Source organism: Parus major, chromosome 1, assembly GCF_001522545.3.
Source record: "Parus major isolate Abel chromosome 1, Parus_major1.1, whole genome shotgun sequence".
Taxonomy (NCBI): Eukaryota; Metazoa; Chordata; class Aves; order Passeriformes; family Paridae; genus Parus; species Parus major.
In genome coordinates this window covers 96,775,356-96,793,710 of record NC_031768.1, presented here as the reverse complement: position 1 = coordinate 96,793,710, position 18,355 = coordinate 96,775,356, and the positions used below count along the sequence as shown (strand labels likewise).

The 18,355-nt window shown below is 39.6% G+C and overlaps 1 protein-coding gene across 13 annotated transcripts in view; it reads right to left on the bottom strand.

The window, feature by feature from the left end:
• The window catches only part of BBX (BBX high mobility group box domain containing), a 151,244-nt gene that overhangs the window by 34,927 nt on the left and 97,962 nt on the right, over positions 1-18,355 (bottom strand). For 8 of the 13 annotated variants that reach the window (XM_033517868.1, XM_015630713.2, XM_015630722.1 and 5 more), the window contains 6 exons: positions 17,853-17,933; positions 12,525-12,605; positions 9,146-9,226; positions 5,473-6,388; positions 4,443-4,581; positions 1,088-1,236 (listed from right to left, as the gene is read on the bottom strand). In XM_033517868.1, coding sequence (XP_033373759.1) covers positions 1,088-1,236; positions 4,443-4,581; positions 5,473-6,388; positions 9,146-9,226; positions 12,525-12,605; positions 17,853-17,933 — 1,447 coding nt within the window. The remainder of the gene's footprint in view (positions 1-1,087; positions 1,237-4,442; positions 4,582-5,472; positions 6,389-9,145; positions 9,227-12,524; positions 12,606-17,852; positions 17,934-18,355) is intronic. The other 5 variants (XM_015630667.2, XM_015630740.2, XM_033517891.1 and 2 more) reach the window with 3 other exon arrangements.

Below are 18,355 nucleotides of genomic sequence, written 5' to 3'. Positions count from 1 at the left end.
AAATTAAAGGCAGCTCAAGTCAGAACTAGCTTGGTATTAGCACAAGTCTAATTTTGCAAAGTGGCTGTTCCACATCTAATTACAAAAATCAATACCAAAATTAGCATGCACTAGAAAAGAACAGCTGCTCAATCCTGCACACTGTAATGTGATTATTTGTGAAGCATTCAAAAGGCATAGATCTAATCCAGGGTCACCTGGCTAAAACAGCCGTATTAGATCTTAAAACCTGTCAGTCAGTGGAACTACCATTGTTGCAGAAAAGGAAACCAACTTCACATTGCAAACTGTGCCTGATGAGGATCCTTTTGAACATCCTTTTGTCTTGTGTAGTTACTGGTATATAATTCCTTAAATTTGTGATGCTTCTATACTGTGTATATGCATCTTTATTTCTTCCACAGTATAAAAGTAGTTTTACCCTACCACATTGTCACTTCTCTATCACCTCTGTGTCACAGGTTGCCTGTGTAAAAAAATAGCCAAGTGTGTCGTGACTTTCTCCCTCCATGAACCTCAGCAATGGAGCTAGGTATGGAATTGGTTTCCATGTCCTCTAATTTTTTTTTAAATCACATCAGGACCATTTTGCTTGAAACTTATGACAAAACTATAATTTTAATAGAAGAAAAATTCCAGATGTTTCATTCAGACATCTCTGATATTTTACATTTTAATTTACAGACTAAAATGACAGTGAAACTAGAACTAGCATAAAACTAAGCTTAGAAAAATGTCAGAATGTAACCTTTGATCATAAGCCTTTTTTTCCCCCACTTTCTCCTGGGAGAACTTGTCAAAATCACTTACTTCAAAAATATTCATGTTTTTGAAAAAACTTTCTTGCTATGAGAAACACATTTTGTATACAAACTCTACCCAGTTCTACTTATCATGAAAATCAGGAATAAAGAGTGAAAACAATCAGCCTGAAAATTAAACCAGATGAGAACCAACTAACTTCAGTGCTAGGAAACTTCTTTGACTTCAGACTTTTCACAGGTAACAGTAAAGTAAGAATGTATAAAATCCTGAGCTTGTCACAGCACTGCTGCTGTTTAAGAATGTCCCACACTTGGCAATTTACCTTTGTTGGATTTTGGTAGTTCACATGAGCCGCTTCCAATCTTTCGCTTTTTCCTCGAAACAGCTGAATTTTTCCTGTCAAAGGTAATAGGACTGTATTGAGGGAGGCTGTTGAATTTCTTTGCAAATTCTTCTTCCAATTTTGCTAAGCTAAATGGGAAACAAAACCATTCAAATTAAATGTAACTCTTTCTCGAGAAAAAAATGTATTGTTTAAGAGCATGCATGTGTATACACACACCCTTCTACACAGAGGGGAAAACCAGCTAAGTGCACACACTGTAAACACCAAACCAGTATGTATCAATCCAACTTTGGAATGAGAATGTACATTTCTGCTCCTGCATTTGTAACAGCACAAATTGATTACCTTCGTAGCATATGTTAAAATTAGAAAAAAAATAATCAATGTCATACTGGTGACATTTAGCTCTGTTAGCTGCACAGATTGGTACAAGAGATTTGTCTGTTCTGTGAGGGGAATGAACAAAGACAGTAAAACCAATAAATTAACCAATAAAATAACTTCACATAAAAGTTCTTACACCAGAATGAAAACAGCATTTCAAACCAGAAGAAGAATGTCAAACTAATCAATCTTCTGTGGATATTCTGAAACATGAAGCTTTGGGGTGGGAATTAGTCTTGTATTTGTTCTGGGTGATTAGATTTTCTCCCCATATATTTCATTTGCTGTGAGATGAAAAATGCAACTAGATTATGCTTTCATGAAACCCAACACGCCTCATACTGCAGCCCAACCTGAATGACTGCCAGCAGATTGACTACAACTCAAGAAATCCACAGTCAAGGTATGATTGCTCTTAATAGCCAGAAGAAAACAAAGCACTCAAGAGAGGATGGCACAGCATTTCCAGCTGTAATGACTACACTGACTTGCATAAGCACTCTGTTCCTGCAAATTTTTGCAGCCAGGGAGAAGTAGAAATTGTGTTTTAGTAAAAGGCAGTGCACACAGGCAGGTTATAAATAGCACTGTCAATGATAGGGGAACAATGACATTTTCCACTTGGTTTTCATTTTCTTTGCTATGAAAAACCTCAACTTGACAGAAGTTGGCATGACTGTTGGCAGGATGGCCCTTATACACTTGGAAGTATCACAAGAAACATGGTACTCCTCTCTGCTTTCTGAAGCAGCACTTCAAACAAATTGCATTCTGAAAGCTTTGGTACACAGAATGATACCTCAGTTTTTCTCTGTAATTACTACTTCTCTCAGTAAGCAATTTTCCATCTTAAAATGTGTACAGAAAATACAGCCCTGGCTCTTTGCAGACCAGGCGCACGGTGGGGTTTGCCTGATTGTGTACACACGGTTTATTTTGGTTTTAAATCACAAAGGTATCTGACATCAGTAGTGCTTGGTATTGCTACCTTTTTCTCTTCCACATGCATGTTCCCTGACAACCACAAAACAGACAATTTTCTGCTCTGACAGCTGTCATGCAATGCCATCCTCTGCCTCAGCTCCTCTCCCACTGTCTGTTCCCACCTGCCTCAGCTCCTGCCCCGAGGGAATGTGAGGGGCTGCAGCTCTAATTGGGAAGGACAAACCTCATTTGACAGTGGATGAGCTGCCATCCTGGCTAGTAATTTATAAATGGTGTGACGTGCAGGCAATGGGGAGTGCTGCCAGCTCTGTGTCAGTGATTAATTATTTAAAGAAATAAAAATCATCCACATTGTCATGAATTTTAAGAGCATCTCAGAAGCCTGGTTAGATGTGTGCAGCTGAGCTGAGGTGTCCATGCTGCACAGCCTGCTCCAGCCAGGAGATGCATGGAGGTAGAGCCCTGCTTGGCAAAAGAGTGGGCTGTACGTGGGGAAAGCACATCTGACCCAGCCCATCAGGGAAATGTGGGAAGCTACTGATGGGGAAGGTAAGAAGACACAGGGAAAACAACATCATTCTGAAGAGGTGAGGGATCTTTCACCAACACAAATGTACAAAATGAGGCTGAAATGTGATGCTGAAGGGAGCAGAGGGAGTTAACTGGAGCAAGTAGAGGTAAAACCAGCTCCTCAAGCAGCCAGAAGCTTGGGTAATGAATGCAATGAAAAGGAATACAACATGCCTTCTTCAGCACTTATGCTTCACAAAATCTTAATTCTGCCTTTACAGAGTTAACTAAATGATATTTATTAATGATGCAACTGAGTAAAGATGAGAGATGGGAAAATACGTATTTCCTCATCCAGCCAGCTAATGAGGGTAGAACAGCATTGAATGAATGATTTAGACAATTTTCCTAGCTACTTTGAATAAATAATTTACAACTACTTTTTTTATGCTACAAGATGTGATCAGTTTTCCCACCATTATGTGTGAAAAGTTTTCAATCTTTCAACTAAAACTTAAAAATAGTTCCAAAACTTATACAAAACTCTAAAAATACAAAGTGTTTGATTTTTTTTTTGACTAATTCTCCTTTGACTATTCCAATAAACAAGACTTGGGAATTCCCATTGTTTTAATAACTTTGCTGAAAGTGAACTGCAACTAGATATCATACAGACTAGGTTGTAAAAAAGGGCACTACAAACCTGCAAAACCAAACATATTATTATTTTAAATGTGAAATATGGAAAAACTCCTCCTTTAAAATTAATTTTTCTATCTTCAAGAATTCGCAAGTATGAATGGCTACCCAGATTTAACTACTGCACCTACAGCTAATAAATCTGTAATAGTCTGACAAAAATCATTACTTGTATACTAGAAAAGTAATTCTGTGCAGCCTTGCTAAATTTAAATGCATCTATTCTCATTAATTGTTTTTAGGATATATTTAATTTCATCATGGTGGACATAAACAGTTTAAGTATCTTTTCTTTACAGATAAGATATCAAGAGAAAAATGACATATTTATCATAATTATTTGCCAATATAAGAACATTGTTTACTATTCCTCTGTAAGCAATCTCTCCAAGTGGGCAAAGATACCTATTTTTTCTAGTCTAATCTGGTTTATGATGATTGACCACCTACACAGAACTTTAAATAGTGCTTGCAAAGTACTCTGAAAATGTAAGTAACCCTTTTCATCGCTTTTTGAGCAGGTAAATATTGTGTGGTTTGTTTAGAACTGAGCAAATAACATCATTCAAAATCACTTACAGTGGGGTAAACCAGCGAGGATCTTAAAGGCATTACTTTGCTATATAAAAGACAGGTATTTAGAGCATGACTCAGCCAACAGGGTTTTTTATTTTAGGAATTGTGTTTATTTGGGTGTTAGATGCAGCTCAGTTAGCTGCAGTGAGGAGGACTCACTCTTAAATTATTAGGCTGACCTAGATAAAACATCCAACCATGTTAAGCCACAACTTACCCAAAAACAAACTCTTCCTTTGGCTTAGTCTTTTTCAGTTTTTTGTTCCCACTTGTCCCACTCGGGGAAAAGGCCCAGATTTCTTCATTCCAGCATCCTTCATGATCAGAGGAGTTACCTTTTCCTGAGCTTCTTTTTCCTGTGATGAAGGCAGAAAATTGTTTCCCATCTTTAGAAAAATGTTCCAAAATAAGGTAAACTCAGAAGAAACTTGTGTTACCCAGTCACTACTGCAACTGATGAAGCCTGACCTTTTTGAAGGCAGTTACAAAATATTTTTCGTTTTAAAATGGGCAATGATGATATTGACAACTATTCTGCATCCCCTGTCCTGTCTTTTCCTGGACTACCTCAAAAGTAAGGATCTCCTAAGGTACAAAGAAGAAAGAGATGAAGAGATATACAGTAATAAGCTTCCCTAAATTACAAACGTCTTTTTTCTTTACTGACTGTTCTAATTGCGCATATAAATCTACCAGCTGGAAAAATACGTTTCCACACATCTCACTGAAAGCTTCCAGAAATTATCTCAAATTTGTCCTTCCACAAGATAAAGGGTTCTCACTTACTGCCTACAGCAAAACTAACAGCCAAAGCAAAACCAGAACCCGTTTGCTTCTTGGAGGACTGAGAGCTATGCTCACAACCACAAGAGTTGTTTATGTAGAAACAAGGTAACTGTTTGGGGTTACATACATCACAAGTCTTGCACACACCTATCAGCAGGCTGACAAATTAAACAACAACGCCTTCAGTCAAGAAGTTAAAACTCAGATCATGAAAGATGGAAATAGAGCAGTTAGGAGTTTGTGAGATAAGCAGGAACACAAGGTCGCAAGACTTCAAAAGACCTGCCCCGGAACATGGGCTCCAGCCACTCCACCTGTCCCTAGCAACTCAGGTGGCCAGACACAACATTCCCACTGCACACTGCTCCAACGCCAGCTTAAACATGGACTTCTGCTTTTCCTCCCACTCCAGGCAGGCTTTTGCAGTTCATGCTGTAAACAAAACACTCAAAGCCACCCACCTCTGTCCACATTAGCGCGCAGGGAGGTGAGCATGCCCTCTGACACCAGAGTTTTATAAAGAGCACCTTTGCAAGATCTCTCCGATTTCCTGGACCCACAGGTTTCTATCTTTTTAACACAGTCACTGTCCTCAGTTTTGACCTGTTCTGGTAAGCTTTGGGGTACCACCTCCTCTGTTGGGGTCAGTGGTTCCACTTTAATGTTATCAGAAGCCTCACACGGTACTTCCTTGCCAGCTTCAATACTAAGGAAATCGGGAGGCTTTGATTCTTTGGTGGTCTCCATCGGTTTCTCCTTTGATGTTTTCTTCTCTTTCGATTTCACTTTTTTCTTTGGTGATTTTGTATCCAACATGCTTCCCTTCACATTTGAGACAGGGCGGTTTTTTTTGCGGGGGGTATCCGCGAGTCTCTCAGCACCCCAGTCCCCCTTGGCCACGGCTTCAATTGTGTACATTACACTCTCAATGTCCGACTCGGAGGACTGCCTCTTTTTACAAGATTTCTTGGGGGTGGATTTTTCATTTGTGTGCCGGTCCAACTTATTTTTTTTCTTTTTCTTCTTTATCTTTTCTGGCTTTAACCCAAGCATAGTCATGTCACTCATGAAAAGCTCCGGAGAACGGCACACGTGATCCTTTGTGTTATCCTTTCTCTCAAAAGGACTGTTTTCCATTGCAAGACTAGTAAAATCTCTGCATTTTGCAGTTTCTGATTCTACAGCTTTTGTTTCATCCAGGTTTTGCATTTTCTCTATCTCTGATTGTTCTACTTTTCCTTTACTGGAGTCTTTTACTGTTGTTTTCTCCAGTTCTACTTCCATGTCTTCTGAAACTTCCCCTTCCTCATCTTCCAGTGCTTCCACTTTTGTTTTCCCAGGTTCTTTCATTTTCACTCCTTCTGAAGCAAGGCACATCTAAAATAAGTTTATAAACAGTCCCATGAAAATAAACATCAACTGTTAACATTACTTACTTATACTAAATCTAATTACTTACTATACTTATGCTAATAGGAACCTAGTACAGGACAGTACTGAGAAACTGGCTGAAGCCCTGCTGAAACTGATGCAATGGGATGAGGGGTAGGTGTTAGAATAAGGCTGGTGGGTTCTACTGCTCTGTAGAAAAAGACATCAACTCAGTGGTGTTTTCTTTAAGGCTTTTTGTATAATCTGGAACCCTGCTGCTAGATGGATTTTCAGAATATCCAAAATGCAACAGAACAGAGTTATCTCTGACTATTACCACAGACAAGCTACTTGAAATTTCACATCCATCCCCCCTTCAACTTTCAAATGTCCCTAACACAATTCCTTTCTCCTTTTTCCAAATGGTCTTGAAGGAGGGAAGGAAAAAAACGTTTACTGAATCTCACTAACTGAAATTATTTTCTTTTACTTGAATGTAAGAAATAATTTTGAAGGTAGTAAAAAAGCCTTCCAAATTTTTCTTCTCATGTAACAGACTTATTTTGCAAAGAACTGCAAAGCAGCAGTGGTTGCCATGGTTATCTCCTCCTGGATATAACACTAATGGAAACCAAAATCCTTACACTATTTGAGGAACATCGATATTCAAAAAAAGAGCTGTCAGAAGGTCCTCAAACTGCCACATTCCTGCAGCACTGACTTGGGAGATCCTCTCTGTTTTGGATCACCTGAAAGCTATGTGGACACCTCTACAGAAGGCAGTCCTTCATGGCACCAACCAACTGCCCTTGGGAAGGCATGCTTTGTTCTTACTGTCCCCTCTCAAAGCCCCCAGGCCGAATTCCCAGTACAGTTTTGTTTTTAGAACAAATGTCAACCAGTCACCTGCAGCAAAACCAGATGGAAGAGGCTTGCTTTGAACCAGACATCAGAAGGTACCCACAGCTCAGCCCACAGGCCATGTGGTCAGTATGGATGTACCTCCCCCAGACACCTGGGCTCTCTTTAGGTCCATTTAAGATTTCTCAAATTTGCAGGGCTTTGTTTCTTTGTACACAAAAAGAGTCATATCAATTTATGGTTATGGAACATAACACCAATGGTTGGGATGTTTTTATAGCAGGTTTTCAAAATTCTTGCTGCATAAGGTAGAAACTACTGATCTGCTTCAGGACAAGCCAGGCTGAGTACTGTAAAGCACCAGAGCTTGGGCAACACATATTATCAACTGGGAAGCAGATTACACTAGGCAAAGGAGAACTCCACAACTGTGCTGATGTGGTTCTTGGTATAAAGGTACTTCTGTAACTTTTTTACTATAATGCAATGTTAAGCACAGCCTGTGATTTTCAAAAGCTAAAGATCAATCTTTAGTATGGAGCTCACTGGACTAAAAGTATTTTGTCAATTCAACATACATCCCCTAGCCAATGGATTTTTTCCTGTTATATGTTTGCTTCTACTGCAGCAGCCAGTAATACAGAGCTATAGATATGGCTACAAAAAAAGTGACTTCTGTCTTGTCAGCACTAAATAAACTTGTAATTAAATAATCTTCAAGATTGGGAAAGCTTAAAAAAGTGCTTAGAAACAAAATAAAGGCAAATTTTCAATAATGCCATTGATTTTAACTGCTCCCAGAACGAGAATCTGCTGAGACTATCACAGCAGAACTTCTATAGGAGGCATTGACCTGTTAGATTGCTTGAAAAATAAAAAGGGCATGAAAAACAAAACTAAATGAAAGCAGCTCATGACTATTAATATGAATTTGTAATGGCAATGCCTGAATTTGATAACACAGTCATCTAGTCCTCTCAACTATTTGTGTCCTTCAGCCAAACCCTAAAACCTCAAAGCCTAAACCAAGAAATCAAATCGAGTTCAACTGCGAAGTCCCTTTGCCACCAGGAACTGGTGCTACTTCTCAGCTGCACCAGTGTCTTGGGTTGCAATGCAAGATGTAACCAAAAGTATGTATTTTACTACCATCTGTTCAAACCAGGTGGGGCAGTGTTATTTATCCATGACCCATCCCTTGTAACTTCAGGGGATCTCTTCTGTTAATGGGCCATTGAGTCTCACTGCATGACTGATAAAATCACATCATCCCATTGTGAGATGCTCCACCCAGGGGCAGGAGCCAAGCATTCCTACCTGGATGTAACCTGAGCCTTGGGACACCACAACCAGCCCTTTTCCACTGGATTCCCAGAGGAAGACAGGACTCATCAATACCACCACTAGACCTTCAGAGGTAAACTACACACTTGTACAGGATCATTGCCACAACAGAACTAACAGGGTGTCAGGTTGTATTCTGACTCTATCAGTGGGTTTGGGTTTTTTTTGTATTACTGCATTTTTATTTTAATTTTCCTAGTAAAGAACTGTTATTCCTATTCCCATATCTTTGCCTGAGAGCCCCTTGATTTCATAATTATAATAATTTGAGGGGGGAAAACTTACATTTTTCCATTTCAAAGGAGGTTCCTGCATTCCTTAGCAGACACCTGTCTTTTCAAACCAAGACAACCAAATTATCAGAAACCTCTAAATTGATGGCTAATCTGGGGAAATCTTGACTTGTGGCATATGAGCCATGGTAATTTATGGCTCTATAAGCAGCAGTGCAATTATAACTGTATCACTGTTTGGCCTTGCAGACTTCTGCAGTCAACAGCTTTAACTTGTCCACCCCACTGCACCTGGGGCAATTAGTCACCAGCATCTTAGTGTTACCTCTGCCAGCTGAAATAATGCTGATGTTCCACACTGTTTCGTTAGATCAGAAGGCCCTGAACGGGATGTACTTGAAGAAATCTATGGAGAGAAAAAAAAAACATAAATAAAATATTCTTTTATTACTACCAATTATTTTATGCTCATGACACAGCTTTTAAACTAATTGGTTCCCTCCTCTCCAAAAATTCATTTGTAAGATTATATGCTGAAAAAGAAGTGCAGACCTGTACATGCTGGCATGAATAAAAGCCCACTCCAACACTGCTCTGGTGGATAATGCCACTGCACTCTAAACGATACGTGCTGATTTGGCGTTTTTCTTGTCAGGACTCCCCTTGAGGAACAGGATGAACTGAAACACATGCTCTCTCACACAAGAACAGACTCCAGCAGTTAAGCAACAATCTAAACCAGCATGCAACCCAGCTGGTGGTGTTTTTAAAGGCTTAGCAGGACACTGGATTCCAAAATTTTTAATTATTTCATTTCATTATCATAGGTTAAGGAGGCTATTCCTTTCAGGCTATGGTATGGCTTTTTGGTGTCCTACAAGACTCATATAAAAGAGATGCTCTTGAAACCAAAGTTAAGTAGAAGCCCTCAAGCCTTTGGTAATCTTTAGTACTCCTCAGAGTAAAAGTAGGCTGTCATGCAAAAATGTAGCTGATTATCCTCCAGAATCTTTTTCCTGTATCAGGCCATGATCCTCTTCAGTACTTTGGAGTGTTTTTTATCGGTTTTGAGTTAGGTGCAAAGAAATGATATTTTTGTAAACAAATTTAAAGTATCAGTATCAGGATTGGCCACTATGTATGAAGAAAATGTTATATTTTTAAGGACATATCCCATCATCTCTGAGCAGGTTTGGGGCTTTCTTATACCTCATTCTTTAGGCTGTATAAGAAAGTGAAGATATAAGAGACTGGGGAACTAAAGTATTTACACCCTTTTGGTGCTCTCTATCCCCAGAAACTCAGTTTTCATGGCTCTCAACCAACATGGGACTACAAAGTCAATCTCAGAATTTGGCCTGTCACTGCCATACAGGAAATAAAAAACAACACTGTCTCTACATCTCCTGGAAGGTGCAGCTGTTCACAACATCTACCAAGCTCTGACCACTAGAGCTCAAGCCTCCACATGCTGCTCACAGCCAAGTACTGTTAGTGCTGTGAAGCAGCCTCCTTGCCTTGGTGAGGTGATGCTCGCTCCCACACTGCCTCCCTCCACTCTTGTGCCTCCTCACTGAAGGCTAAAGACAGAGCAAGGGACTCAGCAGAGCTGAACAGCAACAGCCTCCCAGGCTTCACAATGCAGGGTGGCTGCTCCAACCATCTGTAGAAGCTTAGAAATCCTCTGAATTTTTAGAAAATAAAATTTAACCCCCTTCTGTATTTTATCTTAATCACCATCTGTGAAATATTGTGAAATATCAAAAAGGAAAGGATAGGGAAGAGGGTGAAAAAAAAAGAAGATAAAATTGTTTAATCCACATAGCAAAGAGATGAAGGAGAAGCAGAACAGTGGGGTATGCTGAAGAAGACAGGCTCCCACACACCAGACACCTGCCATGCCAGCAGCATGGAAACAGCAGTCCAGTCCCCTCCAGTACACAGTATCTGCAGTTTGGAGTTACAGCAGCATAGCACAGCTGTCTGCAAAATCCACTTGCAAACCTAAGACACCCTCGAGGCGATTATGAACATATTTGGGATGCTCCAAACCACTGCTATCTGAAAACTGAGCTGAATCTCTCATGTATCATTTATCCAACTATGATCCAACACTAGAGATCTCTAAAACTGGGGAAAAAAACAAAGGAAAAAAATCAACAGAATTGATGTCCTACAAGAGCTAGGGACATAAGAGGATGTGCCTAGCACATCTTCTGTGTTTTTCCCTGTTTGAATCAGAGCCTTTAACGTCCATTTTGTGTATTAAATTAGGCTTGCAGGAATCCATCTGAACAATCACAGAGATGACAGAAACCTGTCCAACACAGATCGTCATGCTGCCAGACTTAGCTTCACTTTTTCTGCCACCTGCAGTACAAACTGTGCACTCCTGTGGACAAGCATCTGTCCTTCTACTAAACTAGGGCTTCACAAGCTTCACAGTCACATCACAATTTCTAATGCTGACTTCTTAAAATCAGGCTGCACTCGGCAATAGCCTTACTCCAGAACAGCATACTCAGCCTGCTGCTGCCCTGTTAGAGGCCAGGTTAAAAAGTTCTGGTGTCCCTGAGTAAATACTACCAGCCCTTATGTTGTCCCAGAGCTGCAACAGCTAAATAACCTTATGGATCACTGATCACAGTTAGGTGTAATCACCCTTGCACAGGCACTGCTGGTCATGGAGCACATAGCCATAAACTCTACTACTGCCAGAGACTGCCTGTACAGTAAGGCAGATTTTCTTCCACTCATATAAGTTCCTATAAAGACACAGTCTTGCAAGACTATCCATAGAACAAGACACGAAATACTTTCATTTCAATGCTTCCAAACCTCTGCCTTTTTCCTGAGAGAGACTGACTTCACCAGAAATAATAGAGATATAGGGCTGGCTGCAACTAGATAGTATCCAGAGAACCATTCTCCATACTGAAACAGGATGCAAATTTGAAATAAAAAACTAAAACACAACAACAAAAAAAGTGTACAAGTAATGAGCTGGCATACTCCTTTATTTGTCTGGAATACAACATCTATCTTCATCTTTCAATCATCATAAAGAATAGCATTTTCATATCAAACCTCAGAGATTTTTGAGTGAATCGTCCATATCAAAGAGGAGACCTCTACAATGTTATATTTAAAACTCACAGATAATTTATAGGACTTTGAGGAAACTTGACCCAGCATTCTTGATTACTGCTGACAGCTGCCAATTTCCCAATTTAATACACTGCATTAGTTTCCAATTCTTCATACAGATTCCTGATGACCTCAAAGTCTACTTTTCCTTTTCTCTGTCCCCAATTAAGCAATGCACCTTCCAATCATTGCAACTAAAGCTTTATTTTTTTAATCCTAGTATCCAGCTCCTCATTAAGAAGAATACTATTATCTCCTGTCTTTGCTGTTCTCCTGAGCATTGTTTTTATTACCATTATAAAGCTAATTTTCCTAAAAAGAAGTGTAACCTTCTGTGCTGTCTCTAAGAAAATATGCACATTCACAAGAGTCTAAAAGACTAGGTCCCTGGGACCATAGCCACTACTTCTCTTGGTATGTCATTATTTATTAATCTGTGTTTCTGGAAATACTGAATTTGAAACTAGAGCAAACCTTAAACAATTATTGTATTTTTTTTTTTTTGTGGAAAAGTTGTACACATCCTCCCCTTCTGACACTACTGGGTAAAACTTTACCTCTGCCAACTGGAAGAGTGCCGACTTCCCACAGTGCTTTACTGGCTCGGGACTTGGCAACTGGGAAGTATTTGATGAGATCTAGGTTACAAATGAACAGAGAAGAAAATATTTCAGTGGCACAGGAAAGACAGAAAGGAAGGGAGAAAAAGAATGGAAAATAAGAGATTAGTTAAATCAGTAACACTTAGTTCTTTCTGGGAAAATGTGCTACTTCAGACAGGCAACCCCACCCAAGAAACACTTGACAGATATGTAGAAAACAGGAGAATACAAGCAAATACAGCATTCCCTCCTTAGGTTACGCTCCTGGATACTCTGTTTGTACTGTCCACAGCTATGTGGATCATCTGTCCACACAGGCAGTTCTTGTCTCACTTTCTTTAGTTATGAAAAAGGAAGTGAGACCTATTTCTGGACATCAAATCTAGCCTTCCAAAGAGCTGTAGATGTGCCAGCATCCGTGATGAGTAAATAACTACCATTACCACTTTGGGAAATTGCTTTTACAGTCAAATTTCTTCAGACCTGCTTTCCAGCACAGCATTATGAATTCAGAAATGCAAGAATTATTATTTGTGATATGTGACCTCTTTTAGCATGGCATTGTATGGTAGTATTTGACCCGGAAGCCTTTAAAAGCCTTGGGACAAAATCACCAGTGTTTCTGTGTTATCTTCTTCACCACAAAGAACATACTTAGGACCACGATTAGGTAGACAGTGACAGGACAAGGACAGTGGTTTTAAGCTGAAAGAGGGCAGGTTTATAGCAGATGTTAGAAAAATTCTTAACTCAGAGGGTGGTGAGGCACTGGAACAGGTGGCCCAGAGAGGCTGGTGCTCAGGGCCAGGCTGGATGGGGATTTGAGAAACCTCATTGAGTGGAAGGTGTACCTGTATGCCGCAGGGGGATTGGAACGAGATAAGCTTTAAGGTCCCTTCCAATCCAAACCCTTCTATGGTTCTATAATCTTCCAGATGCAAAAATTATGTTTGCCTTTCTCCTTGTAACTAAATCTTTCCTTTGAACTAGGTTATTTGAAGAATTTATCTTTCAATTACCTGTCAAAGAATTTATTATTACACTCCGCACACTGTGTTCTCCTCCACCAAAATCCAGGACATCCATTTCACTTAAAGCTATTTAAAATACAGTGAATAATACTCAAATGTGCACTAATTGTAATTTTTAATATTAAACTGAAATATTTCAACATCCTAGTTTTGCTTTGAGACAGTTCACTGAATCTGCTCAGGACCATACTTGACTAAGTGATCTTGTACTCTGCACTTTGCAGGGAGATGGTCTCAACTTTTTATCTTTCTATTATAACAATTGCTCATCTCAATGTTTCTTTTTTTCAGTACAATATGAATGGCAGAAAAAGGATAGAACAACACCCACACACACTAAATTGTAACTTGAGAACATACAGGCATATCTTGCCTCCTGATGCAGAAAGTGAGGAAAGAGTAAAGAAATTCTGACAAGACAATAGGTGTTCCTAAGAAAATGTGAGATCTTTATAGTACTAGAAGAAAGAGAGGAAGCAGACAGTTAATATCAGAAAGAAAAATGTTTTAAGAGTTAAGAAAACAAACAGCAAGCGACACAATTGTATAATTCATTCTGATGAAGTTACTGGCCAAACATCAGAAGGAAAAGAATGGAAAATCAATCAGCTCTCAGTGATTACAAATCCCATTCCCTATCTTATGAGCATCTTCCAGCCTTAATTAGAATAATCAGAACCTCCAGTACTACAACCACAACCAGACCTTTACTTATGTAAAGGTTTAACTGGAGGATCATTAGGATTAAGTTACTATCTTTCATTACAGTACAGGTGGGATTTTAGCTACTATATTACATTTTAGTTTGAAAAAGAAGCATGGTGCTACTTTTTCATCTTCCTCCTAGAATAGGCACTTTATTTCAACACAAACATTTAACAATTTCAGTATATGGGCAAACAGCAAATACTTTTGTCTTTACCTGGGAAGATTACAGCTTTACATATGGGAAAGCTGGAAGAGAAAACACTCACTAGTTTTAACACTCTTAATTTCAAGGCATTTCAACCAAAAGTTTTGGATTCAAATTTCCTGTTCTGCACAGAAATAAACAGAGAGCAAACCTCCTCAAAGTGAGTATGAGGCAAGGCAGCAGGGACAAAACCATCCTCAAGGCATGCTTTTTTTCTTAAATGATAGTAACAGGCTGGACTAACAAAAAAAATTCCACCCTGTTGCATGCTGCATATGACTGTTTTTTTGGTTTTTTTTTTTTAATTAAATCACCTAGAGAAAAAAATTAGAAAGACTGCTGAAAGCAAAGAGTTTGGTGGTTGTGGATTTGTTTTATTTTTAAGATGGTTGAACTAGCAATTCTTTTGCTTCCACAACCCAGAAGCCTTTTCTTTAATAACAAATTAGCTTAGGAAAGTAAATCCAAGAGGTACTCATCTTTCTTCTCAAAGACACAATCACCACCATCTGTTCACGTTTGCCAAACACAGATGCAGTAAGACCAAGGGGTCCCATCTGCTCTGCTTCCCTCTGATGGCAAGGAAGGGGACAGTGACCAGCCCCCATGAGCAGGCAGCCTGCAAATAGCCACTGCCCTAAGGAACACAGCCCACAGCTCAGAAATCACAGCCTTTCCATAAAGGTTCAAATGAGAAGGACAAAAGGAGGGCCAAGTACTGGCAAGGTCAGAGCAGCATGAGAAAGCCAAAAGCGTAACTTGACAACAGTCCAAACTTCAAAAAGCTCTTATGAGGATGTCACATCATCTCTGAAGACCTCCAAGGCATTTGCCTGTGTACCCACAGGACCAATGTCTTGCTCCCAGGATTTTCATCATCTGTTGTGGCAAGTCACTGGGCAGGCCTCATTAGCCATGTCCTGAACAGCTTTAATTGACAACTATAGCACTTGGGCTAGACAACCAGATGAAAGACTAACTGAGGCTGTAAAGACAAAAAGAATCCCATGCAACCCTACACATAACGAGCTGTTTCTGAGTGACAGGGCACTTGTACTCCTGGGGTAAAGGTGTCTGTTTTAAATGACAAACCTACTCAATGGGATCGCTGTCTTCACAAAGAGGCACTCTTACTCACCCTGCTGCAAAGGCGGTGAAGAGAAAGGCAACATATGAGGAACACCCAGCCAGAACCAAAACTGAGCTGGGATGGCTGCCAGAAGTCTCCAGGCACATCAGACCAGAGCACACTTCACATTTCTTCACAGGTCTACTTGGCTACTGGTTAAATAACTACTTTCTCTCCCTCTCTTTTTTCTTTTGTAGCGCTGTACGTTGCTGACAGCAGCCCACTGCAAATTGCTTGCCATAATTTAGCTCACTAAATGCAGTAATGCGTTCATATAGACAAGATGCAGTAAGAAATGGCACAGTAAGGAATAGGACTTTTGCCAAATTTGACAAAGACAGCCTGTGCAAATGAAAGGCCTTATAGCTGAAAGAGCACAAGCAGCTTTAATAGCAGGGGAGAAAGCTTAAAGAGGTTCTATAACATGCCTAATACTTTCCCCAAGGAGCAATCTAAATTAAATCATCAGGCTACAAGCTTAGAAAAACGCCATTTCTCTACTGCTATAGATAAAAAATGATGTTCAACAGTGTCATTAAGGTTTCACAGGAAGGATAACCATGACTAACAAGGTGGGTTTTTAAAATTTTTTTCTTTTTTCTCTTTTCCTGATTCCTGTCTCCTATTTCCAGCCACAGAACAAAACCAACCCCTCCAGACTGCACACACATTTAAATATTTTTACAAGAAAAAGAGATTAACCCTGACTCTAAAACTGTCCCCAGTAAATCCTAATTAACTTTCTAAGCACCTTTTCTACCTATTTGGTGATTCATATGTGCACTCCAATGTCCCAAAGGAGATCACTCAGCATAGTGGAATGCAACTCAATGCACTGTCACATCCCTATGACAATTTTCAGGTTTGTTGTTTTGTTTGTTCAATTAGGAGAGGAAATGATTTTAGGTTCTGTGAAATTCTGAGAGTATGGCTAAGCCAGGCTTTATGTGACATTTAAGAATGTGGTACTAAATTCAATAAATAGTCTGTCCAATTCTGCAGATATCCAGAATGACTGAGATCTTTGCAACTAAGTTAGCAGATTCACTTGCAGTATTATTCCAGTATTTTGCAATAAAATTAACAAGAAATGTTCTCCAGTTTGTGTCTTTTAACTTGGTTGAGAAGTCTGGCATCAGGACATAGTTTCATCTTGCTCAATTCTACTAATTTTCTCAAAAGAGCTTTGCAAATTGATTTCTAACTTTCAAAAATGTACTAAAAGGTACATATAAAAAGACCTTCTTGATTAGAGATAGTAACTCTATTGTGTCTTTTAGAGTGGTGTTTGTAGCCAGATATTTTCTGGCACCTGAATAAGAAAATTAATTTGTCTTCTTTGGCCCTCTTAAGAAAAATACCAAAGCCCATTCTAGCCAAACTAAAAACACATAGTAGACAATTAGCTCAACATTTCACAGAATGAAATGTGTGGTATGTAGCCAAACCTCTGTAAACACACAGAGTAACAAGCAGGATGTCTTTTAATCCCTTTGTGCTTCTCTGCAATAGCACCAGCTCCAATCCCAGCCTTTTCAGACATACACAAAATGCACCTGTGGCTTAACTGATTCTGCAAGCAGTATCAGACTCCCCCAAATGGGCAAGAAGAGTATATGTGTGGAAAGTCGATTCACAGAGGCACATTCAAGACATGGGAGAAGAAATTCCTAAAAGCAGCATTTCAGGAACTCAAAATCTTCAATATGTGGAGGAAGGTGGAAAGGCTACTTTCTTACTGGAAATGGATAGTTTTGATATATCACCACCTAACAATGCTGTTAAACGTCCTTGTAGCTGTTGTGATAAGCTTCCTCTGACCTGCAAGGATTCTTTAAATGATTCCTGCCTCTAGGGCAGTCACCATTCTGCCCTGCTGCAGCCTCTGCCAAGGGCAGTGCACAGTGTCATTTCAGAATGTCTTTTAATTGCTGTTTTCCTAGATGTAAATTAAGAGATCATTTGGATAGTAACTGCAGTGATCCTTTGAGTATGGAAGGCTAGGTAATGTTCACAAGCCCAGTATCTCTCAGCTGGCAGAACTCGTAATCACTGGTTATTCACCCCATGGTTTTGTTAACACAATGCTGTCACAAAGATATACATCTGATGGGAATCCCTGATAAGACAGGGTGCTTAGCCATTCAGTGACAACTCTTACCGGTTCCTTGCTTCCTCCCATCCTCCCCCACCACATTCAGCCATTATACCTCAGCAAACTGAAACAATGCAGACTCCTCCATTTGTTTTACTGCCCCCAGGACTCCAGGCTGTGACGTGTTGGAAGAGATCTGTCAGGAAAACAATTATGCTTGTATTACCTAACTCTTCAGTTTCAGTATCACACTTCAACATGCTAAATTTATAATCTGTCATAAACAGATTCCTGGTACTCCAGAGTATGCAAACAAGTCCCAACACACCCTTAGAACAAACAGTATCTGCTTTCCAGGAAACACATAAACAGTGACCTGTGAAATGGTAATCTTGAATTATTTTTCAGGAGGAAAATATCTCCTAGGATCAACAAAACAGGCTTTTTTTGAAGGGCTTTTATTTGCCTGCTGATATGTCAAAGAAGGGTTAGCAAAAAATACTTAACACTGTATTGTATTTCACAGTTCAGTGGAAGACCTGAGACTGTAGAATGGTGGTGATGACAGAGCACAAATTGCTACTTAGCAGAGAAGGTAAGTGTGGACAGAAACACAAT